The 18,060-nt window shown below is 36.3% G+C and overlaps 1 protein-coding gene across 34 annotated transcripts in view; it reads left to right on the top strand.

The window, feature by feature from the left end:
- Positions 1–18,060, top strand: part of RBFOX1 (RNA binding fox-1 homolog 1) — a 1,074,031-nt gene that overhangs the window by 824,503 nt on the left and 231,468 nt on the right. For 3 of the 34 annotated variants that reach the window (XM_051631824.1, XM_051631845.1, XM_051631826.1), the window contains 2 exons: positions 12,258–12,412; positions 15,101–15,321. The exons of the other annotated variants lie outside the window; for them this stretch is intronic. In XM_051631824.1, the coding sequence (XP_051487784.1) occupies positions 15,235–15,321 (87 nt within the window). In that variant the 5' untranslated portion in view covers positions 12,258–12,412; positions 15,101–15,234. Of the gene's footprint in view, positions 1–12,257; positions 12,413–15,100; positions 15,322–18,060 lie in introns of those variants that run through there. 34 annotated transcript variants of the gene reach the window in all.

The raw sequence follows: 18,060 nt of genomic DNA, 5'->3' as shown, positions 1-18,060 counted from the left end.
AGGAAAAAAACCATGTTAAAAGTTCTCCCAGAACATAAAATCCTGTCAAAACAGAGCCAGTGTGAAAATTTGGGGGTGAAAAAAAGTCAAGCAGCCCATATATTCAAAGAATGGCCCCTCCTTACTTAAGCTTTTTTCCTTGTCATGTATGAGTCCTGTCTCTGGGATGTTACATGGCTGCATAGCTCAATTAATGTTGTATGGCAGGAGGAGGAAAAAAATGTCTCTGTCTTGTCAGAAGTGAAGTTATTTACTTTCTAAAGCTGACAGAATAGCACTGCAGGGGCTTCGTTTATTTCCATTCAGAATGTCATTATTGTGTAATGCGGAGGGACTTCTGCATGCATTGCAGGCTTACTGTTGTATTCTTTAGTCTGCTGGATGGCTGCATAAGTGTAAAATGGCACACTCAAATGTTTCTCTATACTGGTTTTAGCTCGTTCACTTTTGCAAAACTGCAATCCAGGTGTCTTAAATATTTACTGTTTAGATGGTGATAAATGTGTTTGTCGGTGGTGCTGATGCTTGATACATTTGGAATCATGCTCTGGCCTAGCTGAAAGACTGATTGTATCCTTACTTACCTTTATGTGTGTCATTTCTCCTGATGGGTAGCATATGGTTTCAGACTGCTTTTTCAGCATTACTCTCTGTCATACTACTTAGTTTTTCAAAGGAATATTTTAGTGCAGAATGTTTTATAAAGACTACTTGCTATTTCGTTTCAAAGTTTGAAAAAACATTCAACTTTGTTGTTGCTGTATTGCATGTTCTTCAGGGGCAAGATAAGTAGTCTTGATGTTCCCTATCCAAGTTCAGTGCGTTGCTGCAAAAAATACAGGAGTCTTCAGAAACTGCCATTTTGAGAGTTTTGGTTTATTTTTCCTGTTGCTGCCATCTTTTACAGCTCCACTCATAATATCATGTGTAGCACATGCACATGAAATTGTTGCTCTGTGGAAAGAGGTAGTTTTACTTTAGGTACACCTAAAGTAAAAATATGGATAAAGCTAACTTGGGGAGTTTCTTCTGCCCAGACATTGTCTGTGTATCTATCTGCTCTTACAAAAAATAATGAAATGCTCCAGTGGAAAATTATTTTCTTTCAGGAGGAGTCACCTTTTCAGTGACAGCCTTTTTTTTTTTTTATTTTGTGTTAAGGCTTAAGCCCACTTTCAGGAGGTTTTTCCAGTTTCTTTTTTCAGTTTAAAGTGGTAAACTAAACATTTAAAGCATTCAAAATGTATTAATTACTAGAAAATTTTACTTGGACGCAACCTGTGCTTTACTGAAGGAAAGGGATTCTTTTTCTAAATGGCCTAGCTTGCTTTTGTCTTCTTCTCTCTTCCTTTATTTACAGACATAAAATCCAATAAATTTCTATTGCAGTTGCTGGGCTTGGGGGAGAAAAAAGAAAGGAAAAGTGCAAAGCTATGGGGAAGCATCAAACATGGAGAATGATGAAGTACGTTTCATAGCAGCCAATTCCAACCCCAAAATCCCTGTTGTGCAGGAAGGCTTTCCAGCTCACACAGGAAATTCAGCCATTGCACAGCATAGTATTAATGATTTATACACACCGCACCACTGCTTTTGTTCACTAGCAGAGCCAGGTTGTGCTAATAAAGGAATTTCAGGGAAAAGGGTCCCGGCATGCTGAGTTGTTTTGCTCAATACAGTGAATGCTGCCTTCATAAATCAAAGGAATTTAGTGCTTTACAACCTTTCAGAGCTGCTGAGGGTGATGTGTGTTGTTTTGGGGGTTTTTTCCTGTGTTTGTTGTTTGTTTGTTTGTTGTTTTGTTTTGTTGTTTTTTTAATCTGATTCACCTAGGAATATTTTCATTTCTTTTCTATAACGAATGAATCAGCTACTGGATGAGATCTCTCTCAGCTGTTTTAAGGTTGATTGGTTTGCTTCGCAGTGGCATTACACTTCCATTTGTTTTCCATTTGGTATATATGCTTTATGGCATTGTCTATGGAAAGAGGCTAGCATGGTTTTATTAACATAAAGAGATGCAGATCACATCGATTTTGTCTTATTTCTTAGAAATGACTAAATAAAATGTAAAGGCGAAATATGCTTGCAGTAAACAAAGCCATTCTGTATTTATCTAGCATTTAAAAAATAACACTTATTAAAGCATTTATAATTTAAAAATAAGGTGTTTTTTATTATAAAAATATGCTTCCATATTATTTTACAGTAAATGTGAATTTTAATTTTCAAAGCTTTTTTTTAATATGGGAACTTTGTTTCCTAATAGCAACTGCAGGATTTGGTACTTAATTTTGCATTAATTCACATAAAGCTTCTTTTCAAGTAGTGGATTGATAGTGATATTACAAAAGAAAATATGTATCTATATTTGATAGCTGTCACATTCTGATGTGGAATAGAGGATTAAAGAGTTATGGGACACTCTCCTTTAAAATGAACAATTGCTTTGAATCTAATCTTTGCTTTCCATTACTTTTCTACATCCCTTCCCACCCCCCTTTTGTAAAAAAATAATTACAGGGAAGGTGTTTTGCAGTTCAGGGGAATCTGGTTTTCCATGGGGATCTTCAGACTTTGTATTATGCAGTATGAACTGTGTTTTTAGTCTGTTTGGATCAGTCTCATTGATTTATGTAGCTTTTGCTTAAAGAAGCTGTGACTGCCCTGTCCTGGCTTTGTTACAATGGAAAATATGGTTCCCTCCTAGCTTTGTGAAAGTCAACAGCGTGGGCATCAGCATTGCAGAAGTTAAAGCTGCTTACTAGTGAGAGGAATGTTTTTGTTTGTAGTTTGTTTTGTAGTCTGAAGGCAGATAAATACCTTTCTTTCTCTTTTCATCACTGATTTAAATATCACAGATTAATATGACAGGTGCCCAGTAAATAAGGCTCATGTTTATAGAGTACCATTTTTGTATTTGTCCTCTATTCTTTGGGTGCATGAGTGTTTCATTGTATTTAATTATGTCTGTGAGGCACAAGACAACAGTCAACATCTGCTCTATTGTTTCCTTGGTTTACAGATAGCTTTGATGGGTTATTAAACAATCTATTTTTCAAACAGAAAACAGGAAAACAAGCTGCACCCATATTATGTAATTTTGTAAAGGTGCATTATGTAATTAGCTGTCTACTAGTTGCACAATAATCCTTTATTTTGGTTGAATACATGCTACTCCATTTAAAATGACGATCTCAGGCAGTTCTTATTTAATAGTGAATTTCTAGTTCATAATGTGTCAGCTAAGTTGATTTCACCACTACTAAATTGATTTCACCATACTTTTTAAATAATGCGCTTGAGTTGTGAATGCCAATACAAAAATTAAAACGTGTATTAACTTTCAATTATCTCTGAAACAGCTACTGATGAACCTTTACTGAAGAAGTACTAATTACCTTGAATTATTTTTTAATTAAAGTTTACACTGTTGCCAGAGCATCAGTTGGGGAAGACAATGCTCAGAATTATTTTACTCTTTCAGATCTTATTCAGGGCAGAAGAAACCTGCGTACTCCCCTACCAGAAGAAGTTGAACCAGTATGAGCAGGGAGACAACACTGTAGAATTTGACTCTTCTACAAACAGGATTTCCTGTTGGAAGAGTACTTGTTTCATTATTGGTTTTGATTTTTAGCTTTGTTATAAAGTATCTGTTAACAGATTCAAGTTTCTTTATGTCCACTATACTCTCTCTGAATGGATTAAGGTAAATCACTGAAAAATTCCAGACACAGCATGTGATTGCCTCTTTGCCCTGGACACAAAATGTAGATGAAATTTTTCCAGACACTACTGATGAAAAAAATGCTAAAATTAGGCCTTCTGTAGCTTTTACCATTGCAGAAAGTCACCTACTTAAAAAGTTTAAGAATGAACATGACTTGGTAGTATTTTCATGGCTCTTGAGCTGTCGCTGTATGCTGTTACAGAGCTACAGCTGTCTGTAGCTGTTTCTTACATGGGTGCAGTTGAGGCCTTTGAAATGATGTTCATGTAATGAGGTTGCTTTATGTCTTCCGTGGCAATGAAGTTGTTTAATACCATTTTAACATGGACTAAACTAACCTGTGTATATACATAAAGATCTGAATTCAAAGAAAAAGTAGGTTAAGCATAGTTACTCAGAAAAGTATGCATTATCATCTCCTGTAGGACTGATGTTTCAGGTGCTTGTTTAAATGGCATTTTGCAAAAATGACGTGTTTTTTAGCACTGAATGAAGATACCTTACTGTTTTGTGCAAGGGCTTGTTAGAAATTGTTCCTCTCACCTGTTCAACTGCATTAGCAGCAAAAGATGTGAACGTAAAACAGATTTCAGATCTGTTTGGTTAAATGTTCCTCAGTAGATTTGGAGGGTTACCCTTGAAGTTTTGACTTTCCCCAAAAATAGAAATTCAAACAATAATTTCTAAATGCAGTTTTCTGAAAAACAAAGGAATGCCAAGGTAATGCGGTTTGCAGGGAACTTAGTTTTCAAGGTGTTCCCAGAAACCCCCCTGCAGGGTGTGTGGGGAAAGGAACTGTGATTTTGTGTGTTAGCGTGGTTTTTTTTCCCAGAATATTTATTGCTAAATGGTTTAGTACGGTCTGTCTCTTAGGAACTGCTCCTTATAAACAAACAAACCCACTGTACAGGTGTCTTCAAATGCATGTGCAGGAATAGAGCATTGAAGGGCTTTTTTTCTGGTATGCAATGCAGAAATGGGTTTTAATGGGAGAGAAAACCAGGATCAGAATTGCTGCTGGGGTAGATAAACACAGTTTATTGACTCTCACTTTTCTGTAAAATTAATACTTTGTATGGTTTATGTGCATCATCTCTCATCATTGTATTCTTGTGTATTTTTTCCTCAAAAGTAGTTTGAAGTACGTATTTCCACTAAAACTGCACAAGTGGTGTGTGCCTACTTCCAGCAAAAGATGAATTCTGAAAATGCTTTATGGAAACTTCAAGGGGAAGTGTTCTTTTCATAGCTTTATGAGTTACAGCAGACAGTGTCTGATCTTGGATAGTGGTGTGTATTTGCATAGCTTCATGAGGAATTAAGGCTATGGAGCACAAAGGCGTTCAGTGTTTTATTTGTAGGATCTTAAAGGGTTAATCGGGGGTCAACAGTAAGTGGATAAGCATTCAGGAAATTTAGTTCTTTCACTAGTACCCAAATGGCCAAATAGATCAGTAGATTAAAACAAGGGTTATTAACTTCAATTGCTTATGTGGTAGTGCTAAATTACGGAAATATCTAAGGAAGCAGGCTGTGAAGGGCACCTATCTTTAAGAAAAAAATTAGAGGGCATTATAAAACCTTTGAAAGTAATTTCTATAACAATTCACTAGTCCCAGTTGGCTCATTATCCTGAAATCCTGACAGTTCCTTAGAAGCAACTATGTAGCACTTTTCTGCCATTGCAATACCAGAGAACTGTTCCAATAAAAACATTTATAATCCAGATGTGCAAAAGTTATGTTTGTGGGGAAAAAACAGGATATGAACTTTCAGTGCAGTTCATGTTTGAGCAACACAAGTCAAAACTTTTAAGAGAATATTTAATTTCTTATGTTCATTTTTTTCCTGGTGTTCACTAACATGCATTTTGGTGTTTTGCTGTTTTACTAAACAGTATCATGGATTGCATTTCTTCTGGTTAGGGACATTTTTGAAAAATCTTGAGAAAAGGTGAGATGTTCTCAGTCCAAGAGTCTGAGTTAATTTTTTTGGTGTCTGATCTTCCTGTGTTGCACTGCAGGTGAATCTGGCACATCTTGGATCTTAGAAGGAGACTGTCTTACTTCTTGCAGAAATAAAAACTTGCTTGTATCCAGCTAATAACCTTGATATTAGAATCAACTGAAATACTGATTTCACTAAAAATAGAAATAATCCTCTTCTCTCATCCTTCTTTGAACACATTTGCACTAGTGCTTTGCTGGTGTGCTCCAAGGGCACTGGTAAAGGTTGAGTAAAAACCTTATTCTTTCAAAGTAGTATTCCTGTGTTCCAGCTGTTTACATGAAGGCCCCTGGAGCGAGTACAAGAGCAGTCCCACTCTCATTGCCTGGCTGCAGTCACAGACCCTCAGAATATGGGCAGAAGAGCTCTGACCCATCCCATGAAAAGCAGTTACTCCCCTGCTATCTCTAGGCTAGATAGGCCATGCACAGCAGCTCCCTGTAAGACATCAGACTGACTTTAAGAGTAGGGGCTGAATCACTGAACGGGGGATCAAGTGTGTCTCAAAACAGCTGTATTAGGAGATGCCTATGGATATAAAGTAGCAAGAAAGTTGAAAAGGCTTTCTTAATTTTGTGGTATTGAGATTTGGAGGCAAACTTCATATCAACTGCCTTCTAATGCTTTCAGCCAAATCCTACTGGCCTCCCAGCTTGTAGTTCATGGCTAAACTTCAGTACTTAACTATTGCCCATGTCTTGAATAGAGCTGTATTATAGCTTGCGTTACATCTAATGCCTTCAAGTCTTGATATTTTATCTCTGGGAAATATGAAACTTGTCAGTTCTGAACAGAAATTCCCTCTGATCTCTTTAAAGACCTGTAGGGTCTTTATTATTTTGGGGTTTGAATAGGTCATTTCTCCAAGGCACCCTGCTCACTTAGGATATCTACCCTATGCCTATTTCTGCAATCAAACCATTCCACTTAACATAGCAGGGTGCTTGAATGATGTATTTATACAGGCAGCAGGCATGATTTAATACCGTCTCATATTCACCGTGCAGTCCTATTAATATGAACTTTACTCAGGGGAATGAGTAGCTGTTACTTGTCAGCAAATCCCATGTGTATTAAGAGGGTGAATTTGTGCTGAAAGATCTTCACAGGGATACTCTGCTGTTCCCAAGGGAAGCAAATTAAAACTGTACTTTGATGAATAATGAATGTGCTAATTGAGGTCAGGAAGTTGTAACTTCCTGTGATACAGTAGTCAGAGGAGCCTGACTACAGTAATAGAAGTTTGACTAGATTTGGCAATAAAAATATGGGACTATTGTCTCCATGCAAACAGAAGCCAATAGATTACTGTGACAGGCAGGTGGCTTGTTTTTTCTAGTATACACTGTTATATTCCTGAGATACTGTTTTATGCATGTTGGTGTCAACATGAAGACGGCCAAGAACTGATACTGAGTGAGACTGGTTGTGTGCTGAAGTATTGGCAAAAATCTTTTGTGGAATGGATTATAATATATCATGGCATTGCTTGGGGATATCAATAGGATTCAGTAAGAGTGGATATTGATTAGAAGTCAGTTTGTTTCTGATTTGCAAGGAGAAAAATATTTTGTTGCTTCTGGTCTGTATTTGCAAATGAATGCACCCCAAGGGAAAGGTTATAGCTTGCTCCTACCTGTTGGCAAAATACATGCAAAAATATGTAGTTCTTGGGTGTCTTATAAGCAGCATAGGAAAGAGAAGAATAAATGAATGAGATTAAGGAAGATCTGTGAAAGTACGCGAGTAATAGGTATTTTGTGAAATACATATATAGAGCCTGACATTTTTTAAAAGTAAAGATCTATGTGATACTCCTTATCTTTTGTGCCCCTGGAAGATATATGTAATTTTCAGTAGATTGACTATGTAACTCGATGATGTCAAAAAAGCATGGCATCCTGAAAGTGTCTGTTCCACATTTCATACAAAATTTTTAACACTGCTTAACTTTATATAGATTGGAGGCTTATCTCCTCTTTTTAAGAAATGGCAGATAAACTCAAGAGCAGAGAATTCAAAGATGCATGAAGTAGCCTGGAGATGGGAAAGAGTTTGTTCTTTTAGAAGCCACCAGTGAAAATACTGATTAGCTACACTGTCCTGCTATCAGGAATTATGTAATAAAAGCCGGTAAAGAAATCTGTAAGACATAAGAAACATAGTGAATACCTTTGCAACACATCTTTAGTGTTGTGAACAAGTAGTCATGTCAAAATGAACTCTTGGTAGTTAAATAGTATTCTCCTCCAGTTCTACAGCTAACTTCTCTGAGTGATCCAGGATAATAGCCAAACAGAGAAACACCTTCACAAATGGAATTGTACAGGGCTATGGAGCTGTTGGTTGAAGGACCTGCCCTGCAGAAGGCTTGCATCACCATGTATGCTGCTGCACTTTTTTATATGAGTTTGTGTGACTTCTTGCATAGTCTAATGTTATCCTTCCTAGTTCAGTGCCCAGCACATTAAATAACTTAAGTTTCCAGGTTCATTCTGCTGTAATTTTTACATGAATGCTCACACAAAAAGACAAATCTCATTGTGATTCCGAATCTTTCTAATTAATACGAAAATATATGTAAGTCAAAAAGTACCTTTAGCTATTGGGGTTTTTGTTTGTTTCAGGGAGCAGGAGTTCACAGATAGTTCTCTGGTTTTGTGCCAAGATATGTTTGGTTGATGACAGGTTCTTAAGCTTCTGTGGTAGTCAAAAGGAAGTCCAGCCATGGAGGCGTTCCTTAATTCCATTTTTTAAGCCTGCTTCCTCTCTCTAGCATACGTTTATTGCCTCTGTAACTGAATGTGGTTTGTGTTTTGCTGAAGGGTAAATCACTCTATCTGCTCTCATGAGTCAAATATCTATTTCTAGCAATCTACTCTAAACAGGAACAGTTTTCTAAGGATGCTGAAGAGGGCAAACCATTTATGTAAAAATCTCTGCCTTCACGTGTTCCTGAAAATGTGAAGCTAAGTAGATTTACACCTTTTGAGTGTGTGTGTTCTTTGATATTACTCTCAGAGGTGATGATGTCCTTGTACCAGACACATTTCTCTTCAAAAGGAATTTTCAGTTCAAGTTGGGTACCAGTGTGTAGCTGGCATCTAGAGGAACAGAGAGATGGGTCATTATCCTACTCAGCAGTCAGTTAATCCCCCAGTCAATGCTTTTGTGGGGCATTCTGGCAAGAGAAGGTTATATGGTCTGAAAGAGAACATCATAGATATTTATAGAAATTTGTTACCTGGCGTGAGGAAATTATAGGAGAAAGCACTGATGCCATTTTGAGTGTTGGTAGGATGGCAAGTATCATATAGTTGCTGAGGTAGTAAAGGGGTGTGTTGGGGGGCAATGCAAGTGTGAAAGGAGAAAACATCTTTTTGGGAGCATTCCAAAAGAAACACGAAGTAAACATGCCATTCTTTAGCTGGTGAGATACTAGAGCAGCAGATGAATCAGTGCACAATACTTACACCAAAAAACAAAGTTTGGAGCTAGTGAAATAATAAAAAGGATTGGTCATATGCTCAGACATGAACATTTGCTGAGATATTGCACTTCAAATAATGTAAGATGAATTGGTCTATAATGTGAAAGCCTTGATTTTTGTAGGGCTACAAATTGTTTCCCAAATATGCATCTTAAGGACTATATTTATCTTTATTCATCTTTGAAATACCTAAATTTGTCACTATTGTATATTTAAAAGAAAAGAGCTAGAAAATTGAACTTTAGTGGAACTGAAGCATTGTTGGTTTCTGATTGAGAGAATTGGCTAGGTTTGTCTTGAACTGAAGCTGATTTTTAATTTGCTCCTAAGAGCTAGTGTGATTTTCAAGTAGGATCTTTAAGTTCAGAAAAGAAATATGTTAATACCAAATGTGCCTTGCCCCATGAGTGTTCCACATAGTTGAAAAAGGTGGGCTCTCAGTTGTAAACAGTTTCTATATCCTTGCCCTATAAACTACTGTAAATGCAGATGCTTAATAAACAAATTTTGACAGCAACCACCATGCTTATATCAATATGAGATCAGTAGCTAATTTTATTTGTATATGTGACATTTCTACTTTATAAGTCACTAAAATATCCGTATTTTGGTTCTGCTTTTAAGTGTAATAGGAGTTGGCTAGAGAATTGACACTTAGCGTGAACAGCTCCTACATATACTTCAAAAAGAGTGGTATAGAGTCAGCAGGTGAGGACAGTGGTCAAGTCTACATAGTGCTTCTGGTGCCCTTGAAGAGCCTTTTGTCCAAATATTTTTTCCAAAAAGTGGACATAGTCTTCGGAAGACAAGTGTAGTAGCTATAAATGTGACAGCAGTCATGGTTGGGAGGGTGGGGGAAGACATACAGGACAGTTTTTTCTATCTGCTGCTACTTAGTTTAACATCTGTGTCAACTTGGCTCTGGCAATGCTGATCAGTGGCAGCTCAGCTTCTCTTTCAGAGCATGCCTGGTGCTGATGTGGTAATACTTTTTTTTTAAGGGTAATAATCTAAAGTTGCTGTGGAAACTACCAGAAGAGTTGGAAACAACTTTATCTTCTAAGCTTAGGAGGTTTTCTTTACCAGAAAACCACTGTGAAATCTCAAGGAGAAATGAAGTGCGTTTGGAGAATAGGAAAGGTGCCCAGAAATTGGGAGGCTTGAAGAAGAGCTTAAAAGAGTCAAATGTAACATAGCATAAGCTATGAAGAGGGTGCCAAAGTGGTACCTTAATTATTTATGTTCTGTGTGCTTGGTAAGTTAGGCCTGGGTTGGAAGAAAGTAAAAATTATCTGAAGTTTGTTGGTGTTCTGTAGCATTTGGAAGAACCATTGTTTGTGTCATTTTGAACTAGAGATAAGCATTAAGAAGAATTAATTATTTGGCAGAAAGTTGGTCTAAATAGATTTCTTCTGTCAGGATCTCATTAGAGCATACATCATTGATTGACTGATGGCTGGCACTGCAGGGATATGCATTTTCCAGGCAGTGTGGCTCCAGGGAAGTTGCTCAAGTCTCTTTTACCTTTAACCACAGCAGAATTAGGCATCTGTTTTTTACTTGGGGAAATATTTTAATGATTGTCAAATGTGCTATTTGTGTATTTTATGCAGGTGGGATCAAGGCTGTGGTCCTTCTTGCATAATTTTCTTTTTCTGCCTCATTGTATCGCCCAGTTTTCAGGCATACTTCAGGCTTTAGTTCTTTCTGTGTTCATCCATACTGTAGCGCGGAGTCAGTTTTCTTCCCATTTCAAATGACTTTTTAGCAAGTCCACAGTGAAATCACTAGTAAAACACTCCTGTCAGTAGCTTCAGTTTTGTGCTAAAACATAAGATTTTGGCATTAGACTATGGGGCCTACAATACTTACATATTTGGGACCTTCTACCTTAGCTTGCTTAACCTATGCTGTTCAACTTTAAAACCAGCTTCTTTTTAGGAGGCAAGTTCATAACAGGACTACTTTGTCAGATTTTGGAATTTTGATTGCTTAGTCAATTGCTGTGGAGAATAATTATAGTCTCTTACATTAATCAATTCAAATAATGTGTTATATTATTAGTGCAAAAAATAGTCTGTAATTAACAGGTTTTAAAAAGGTGTGTATTTTATGAGCTTCTTAGCTATGATTCGGGTTATATCACTTGGGAGTTTCAGTCCATTGTGACTAAATTCTTATACTGCTGCTAATTTCTAAAACTGCAGATTCACTGTCATAAATACCTGTCTTCTGGCAAAATTCTGCAGAAATGAAACAAACGAGATTGTATATATTATTTGTGTATATATATTTTATATGTAAAACTAGTGTTCATCTGTTTTCTTGTTCTTTTCTTCTCTCTTTAATTTTAATTTCTGAAAATCCTTGACGATTTTTAACAGAAAAAAAAAGGTTTGAAACAACTGAAAGAAACATGCCCTCTGTTAGCATACTGAAAATGACTTAGCATGATATTTTTTTCTAACAGGAATATAATTTTCTAGAATGTAATGGAAGTTAAAGTGTAGAGTTGTTTAAAATAGGTGATCTCTTTTCCACCCACACACATACTTAATTTTTTGCGAGGACTGAGAATCCTGGAGTAGGCAAGAAGTAAGTATTCTCAGTGTCAGTAGCTTCAGACAGGTGATTGATGTGCATATTGCTGACTGTTTGGGCTTTGTCTGAACAAAAACATTTAGGCTCATGGTTAACTTTAATCATGCTAGAGGTCCCGCTAAAGTGAAATAGAATTATTGGCATGTTTAGTACTCTTCTGGCTCATTTTCTGAGTCCTCTGCACTTTTTATGGTCAAATTTCATGTATTCAATATATTCTTGCAGAACAGGAGTGACCGTTAATGCTAACTGATGGTGAACTGTAAAACTTAAGACAAATTTCCTTTTGTGTGGCTGGGAGGGAGAACAAATATGTTGGTATAAACTGGAGAAGCTGATCTAGTTGCATTGGCGTAAGTTCAGAATTTGGCATGGGGCGGAGATGCAAGTAAAGCTGTATTGTACTTCTGTGGTTTTGATTCACAGAGGTTTGTGCGAACTTAGGTAGCTGGTGCACACATGGGACATCATCAAAGAGCCCAACCAGAAAGTCAGAGCTTGGATTTGGAGTGCCATTCGGCTATACATTTAGAAGCATGTTGTTATAGTGAGGCAAGCAAGGCGTCCTTTCATTAAAACAGGTAACTACAGTTTCTTTTCAAAGTTTATCTTTATGTATAACAATCTGAAATATAGTAAATATAAATGCTGTTTTGACAATTTATGTTTTCATTATTCTTGAATGTTTATTCTGTTTGCAAAGGGCTGGAAGGGCCCTCCCATAAGTTGCAGAGTTCAGACTACCACTATTGGCATCATTTTCTTTTATAAGCTATTCTTTTTTGTTGCTGTGGATGCGTAAGGCTGTTATAGACCCTTCCTTAGCCAACACCAATATACTTTTAAAAAATAACCTGAACAATTATTTTTAGCCTAAATTTATTCACAACTGGTTTTCCCTCTATTTTTAGTGTCTCAGGATTGTCCTTAGCTTAAACAGTCTCCCTACTCCTGTTTTCTTCCCTGTTCACGTATTGTTTTGCTAGGATGCACAAACATTTTTATGTTCCTGTGACAAGATAGTTGGTCCATGCCTGTGAACAACACAAAAAAGACTTTCCTGCTGCTGATTTTTTTTTAATTTTTTTTATTTTTTTTCATATGGGTGAATAGAACTGTAAGTTTTTGGAAATTCAGAGAAATTCAGAAATTGAGAAATAAAATATGTAAGAAATACTGATAATTTGCCTTCTCATAACTGCATCACGCTAGCAGCTCAAATTCCTCAAAGAGATGCAGTGAGGTCCTGCTTTTCTTCCTCCTGAGTTTAGAACTATAGTTTCTGTTATTAGCAAAACCTTATGTTTTGTATTACTGACTTTGATGCTGTTTATATTAATGCAGTCCATAAGACTGAGCAATTCATCCTATATCTTATATTCTCAGTCTTGTTATTACCTTCCAACTCTGTCATCAGGAAATTTCATCAGCATGCTGCCTTGTGCCAAAATAATTAATGAAAACATTAAGCAAAAACTGTCCCAGAACAGATCACAGAAAAGCTTCCCTTAAGCCCATGCTTCACAGTACAAATCATCTTCCTCTTTAGGTTTTCTAACATCTTATCAGCTACATACGTGCTGAAACAAAAAAATGATCAGGTATTTTTACAGAGCAATTTAACAATCCTTATGTCTGTCAGTTGTCCTACTAGAGTAATTTGAGTAAAGCTTGCAGAATCCATTATATAATTACCTTCTTAGGTGAAAGAAATCTTTCTCTTAAATGCAGCTGTGTTACACCAAACAAACAGATAGAAGTTAAAATGAACATTTTCTTAGAAATTAGAGACTTCTAATGAGTTGCAGTGGCAGCTCACTTGTTTCATATATACCTTATGTTTATTTCTTTATGAAATTTAATAACTGGTTTTGCATTGAAATTTATGAAAATCTTTTTGGCAAACCCCAAGATGTGTCAGCCTACTATGTGCTTAATAATTAAGCTGCAGGATTCTATTCCTTAATAAGAAAAGAGCAAGAAATATGATTAATAGCTAAGCACAGTCAGATAACCAGTGTAGACAGCATTATCCCCAACAGAAAAGTGAAGTGATTCTATAACAGGAGATGGAACTAGGTAAACATCATTTCCAGTCTCTGAGAAGATGATCATCAAGGGTCACAATTCAACATCTAAAGTTAGAAATGGTAGAAGACTGATAGTAACACCAGCCAGCACGCAGCTGCTAAGGTAGTTTTCTAAATCATGCTACGTAGCTGCCTTGATACATGAGAATCAATTACTGAAAACCTTTCATGATGGTCAAAATGTGACATTAAATAATTGAGTATCGCATCAAATCTTGTCTGCAATTAGTTATGTGGAAAAGTAATTATACAACAAAATCAAGCAGCTGAAATAACCTGGTTATTCAAAAACTGCAGGAGAGGATTTTTTTTTTTACTTTTTTTAATTGTAAAATGAAGTTTTAAGTACCTAATTATTTTTTGAATTAAAACAAAATGTAAAAAAATTGTAATTCTTGTCCTTAGTTGTACCTGCAATAGAAGATACATTACACATTAAGCACTTGTTAATGTCTAAGTTTGTTTTGTCTAAAGTAAAAATGTTGAACTGTGAAAGAAAGTGACTTACAAGTAGTAAATTGAGAAGCAAATCTCTTTTGTTTAGGTGTGGAAATGGCCTTGCTCTTTGTCTCTAACACTAGGAGTGTAAGTTCAATTGGAGAACAGATAAGAAATACTCTAAAGGTCAAACCTGTTCTTTTTTAAAAAGCTGATAAATGTAACAACATAGCTGTTGTGAAAGGTTAGAAAAGCCATTAAAATGTAATTTACACTGAGAAGTAGTCAGCTTGCAGTAGTTTGCTCAAATATTCAAAATATCCAAGAAAAATATAATGAATCAAAACAGAATATGTAGCCAGTGTAATAGACTGAAGTTTAAACTCTCACATGAATATTGTTTAACAGCTTATAAATACAGGGAAATATTTATGCAGTAATAAACCTGATTATTTATAAATGGCTTCTAATAGCAACTGTTGTCATGCATATGCCAGAACCAACGGGCAAATTAATTCTAATCAGCAGATCTGTACATGATTTGATCTAGATGTGTATAGTAGTTAAAAATCTGAACTGATAGAGAGTAGTTGATTAGTCATGTTACTTAAGCTGGTCCCAAAAATAGTACCTTCCTTTTTTGGTAGAGTTAGGTTTGCAGCTGTTGTCTCTATCTGTTGTCTCTGAAGAAAAATTTAACATTAAGAGTTGCTGACGTCAATTTTTTTCTTTTTTTTACAGCTGATGTGGGCTTTGCCCGTGACAGAAGTTATTTGGTTCTAGCTCTGAGTTTGGAAGAAGTTGGTATATAGATTTTCCCCTAACTTTCAATTGATGTGTTTAGCTTTAGTGGGAGTAATACTATCACTTAAACCATGTTGTCGTCTCAAGGAGTTTTGCTACATCCATATGGAGTGCCAATGATTCTGCCGGCAGCACCATACTTCGCTGGACTTGTTCAGGTAATGCAAGGCCGCTTCCAACGAGCAGCTTAACTCTAGAGCACTTAGAGTAATAATTGGAATTTTTATGGTTGAGAAAGCAAACACTTTTAATACAGGCAAAAGCTCTCATGTAGTCAGGGAGAAGACAGTAGGAAATCAAAAAGATGGATCACCCTAATCTGTGTATTGACATCTCTCATGGCTGAATAAATGGTGTAGTTGAGCTATATTTGCTTGTATTGATTTGTCTGCTGTTTAACATTCATGCCTTTGCTTCACGAGGTTGACCACAGGGCAGAGGATTTGCTATCCATTCTAGGTTTCTGAGGGAGTCAGCATTCCCACGGCAGGTCATAAGACAAAGTAACTTACCATGATGTGTTTAGGTTAAGTGTTTTAGCACAGCAAATATGAATAGTGTTAAATATGCATTAATTCATACGTTACGTGTCACACTAAATGAAGAAGGGGTTTTGTGTGTATAAAAATCTGTCACCTTCACAGAATGTTTATTCACATCATGTTAATTCTTTTGAGCCCTGAAATTGTAAGATCTTGCTTCGTGGCAAGAGTTCTGTATTTTATAAGTTAACTGGCAATTGCTAGATTTGGTTGTTGTTTTGTCTGGTTTTTATTTTATTTTTATTGAAAGAGGTTCTACTAAATTTTTTGTCCTTAGTTGTAGGATTTTTAATAGATCATGTAGACAATATTAAGCAGAAAAGTATTCTGTTGTTTAGAGTATTACAAGACATTAAGAAGAAATCAACTAACATTTCCACTGATAACATGAAAAAAAACCAGCATATCCTGTAAATGGTTGTAGTTAGTTATTATGCATTGACAGGGACAAGAGACGTGTATTTATCGCAATTCTGTGTCATTCTAGTGATCAGTCCCAGTAACTGTGGAGGAGAGGCAAATTTTCATAATGCTCCTTTACTACAACAGTTAGCTGGTGTAGAGGGGCAATCACAGCATCACACAGGGTTTTTTCCGTTAAAAGGTTGAAGACTGTAAGCTGCATTTGTCACTTTAGTCTTAATATCAGACACATATGTCTAGAATAGAAATACAGCATTGCACAGTGGCCTTTATCAGGTATTGAAAAACTATGTCTCCTGGGACGTGCCAGCTGATGCTAATTTTTTATGCAGTGAGACACAGTAGCTCTCTTGAACACATCAAGCAGGCCTTCATATCCATTAGAATTTGGGGGTGAAGGTCGGACACCAGAGCTCAGCCAGACCCTGTGCCATCCTGTCCAATAAATAATTACAAGCAAATTGTGCCTTTCACTCTATGCTGATTGATGTTGAAATTGCTTTTGAAAGTTCTCATAAGTTCCTGTTATAGATTAAGTGCCGGTGTAGGAAAAATAACTGCACCCAACTGAAATGGGTGAATGTAATCAGGTTTAATGGACTCGAGAGCTTGTTGGGAATTAAATAACTATTGATTTGTTGGAAAGTTGCTGTCATTACAAAATGCCACTCTGGATGCATTATCCAAGCAGATAGATTAGAAGAAAGGGCCTTTTGAAAATTCGGGATGCCTTTTTTCAATCTTTTTTCTTTTTCTTTCTTTCCTTAGAAAGATATATCCAGGCCTGTGCTACTCCATTAGCATAGGTCTAAAATAGTCAAGCAGTAAGAATTGTTCTACAAAAAAATAGGTATGTTTACAGGTACAGTTGAAAAATGTTCTTCATTTGGATACTTCTGTAGTCCCTCCTCTTATCTCCCTCTCCCTAATGTCATACCTGAAAACTGTGATTTGAAAACCAAAACCAACCAAATGTGTGAGTTGCTGTCTTTGTGGGTGAATGAGAATATCAAATGTTTAAATTACTTTCTCACTCTAAGTTTTTATCTGCATTTGCAGTGTCTGCAGTCAGCTTATGATACTAGAAGGCTTACCATTTATCTTACCTAAGTGAAGTATCCAAAACAAATAAAGCAAAGGGCATATGATAGGCATATTTATATAATCCTCTTTTAAGAAGTAATTACCTAATGTTCAGAACTTTCGTGGAAATTTTCTTCAGAAATATGCCTTGATGAACTGATTATGCAAATGTTTTTATAGGGTTGCAGATTAAGAGCCACAACCCTGAAGTTTCAAATACAAGGGCTTTTTTAACATGTTAGAGACTTATAAGTTTTGAATGTATTTATTTACCTTGGATTTCTACAGAAAGTACATGTTTTTGTGATTAGGGATTCCCCAGGATTTCCAATTGGATTTACACCAAGACTGCATATGAAAACAGTATAGAGTAAAGCATAGAGATTTAGGGAAGTACTTGGGTTTTTAACATGTTTTGTGTTGCAGTGTTAAGCAAGAGAGAACTCAGATCTCTGTGTAGGGCTGTTTGTCTTCAGGGGTTCTGCACCTTCAAGCCCTGCATATTATTTTACTTTATGCTGAGTATGTGCAGCCTTTTCTAGCCTGTCCTCCTAAATTCATCCATAAACTCTGTCCTACATCCCATGCTTGCTTTTGTCACAGCCTCTTGTTACTGAGTAGGGTAATGAGTGAAGTTTAGGACAAACAAAAACGGGCAGATACTGCAAATACATCTTTGCAAACACTTAAGATAAACAGTCGTGTATTTTCCCAATGTATTATTTTATTAAGAAGATATGTATTCCTCTTACCAAGACAAAATGTTTGAGTGAGATGAAGGAAAATGGAATGCCTGTGTTCTTGGAGAGAGGAGGTAATTGTTCAGAGATACCAATATGTCAAAATGTA

The sequence above is a fragment of the Apus apus genome, chromosome 14 (assembly GCF_020740795.1).
Source record: "Apus apus isolate bApuApu2 chromosome 14, bApuApu2.pri.cur, whole genome shotgun sequence".
In the NCBI taxonomy this organism is placed as follows: Eukaryota; Metazoa; Chordata; class Aves; order Apodiformes; family Apodidae; genus Apus; species Apus apus.
The sequence above is the reverse complement of the archived record's forward strand: the minus strand, read 5'-3'. Positions and strand labels throughout refer to the sequence as shown.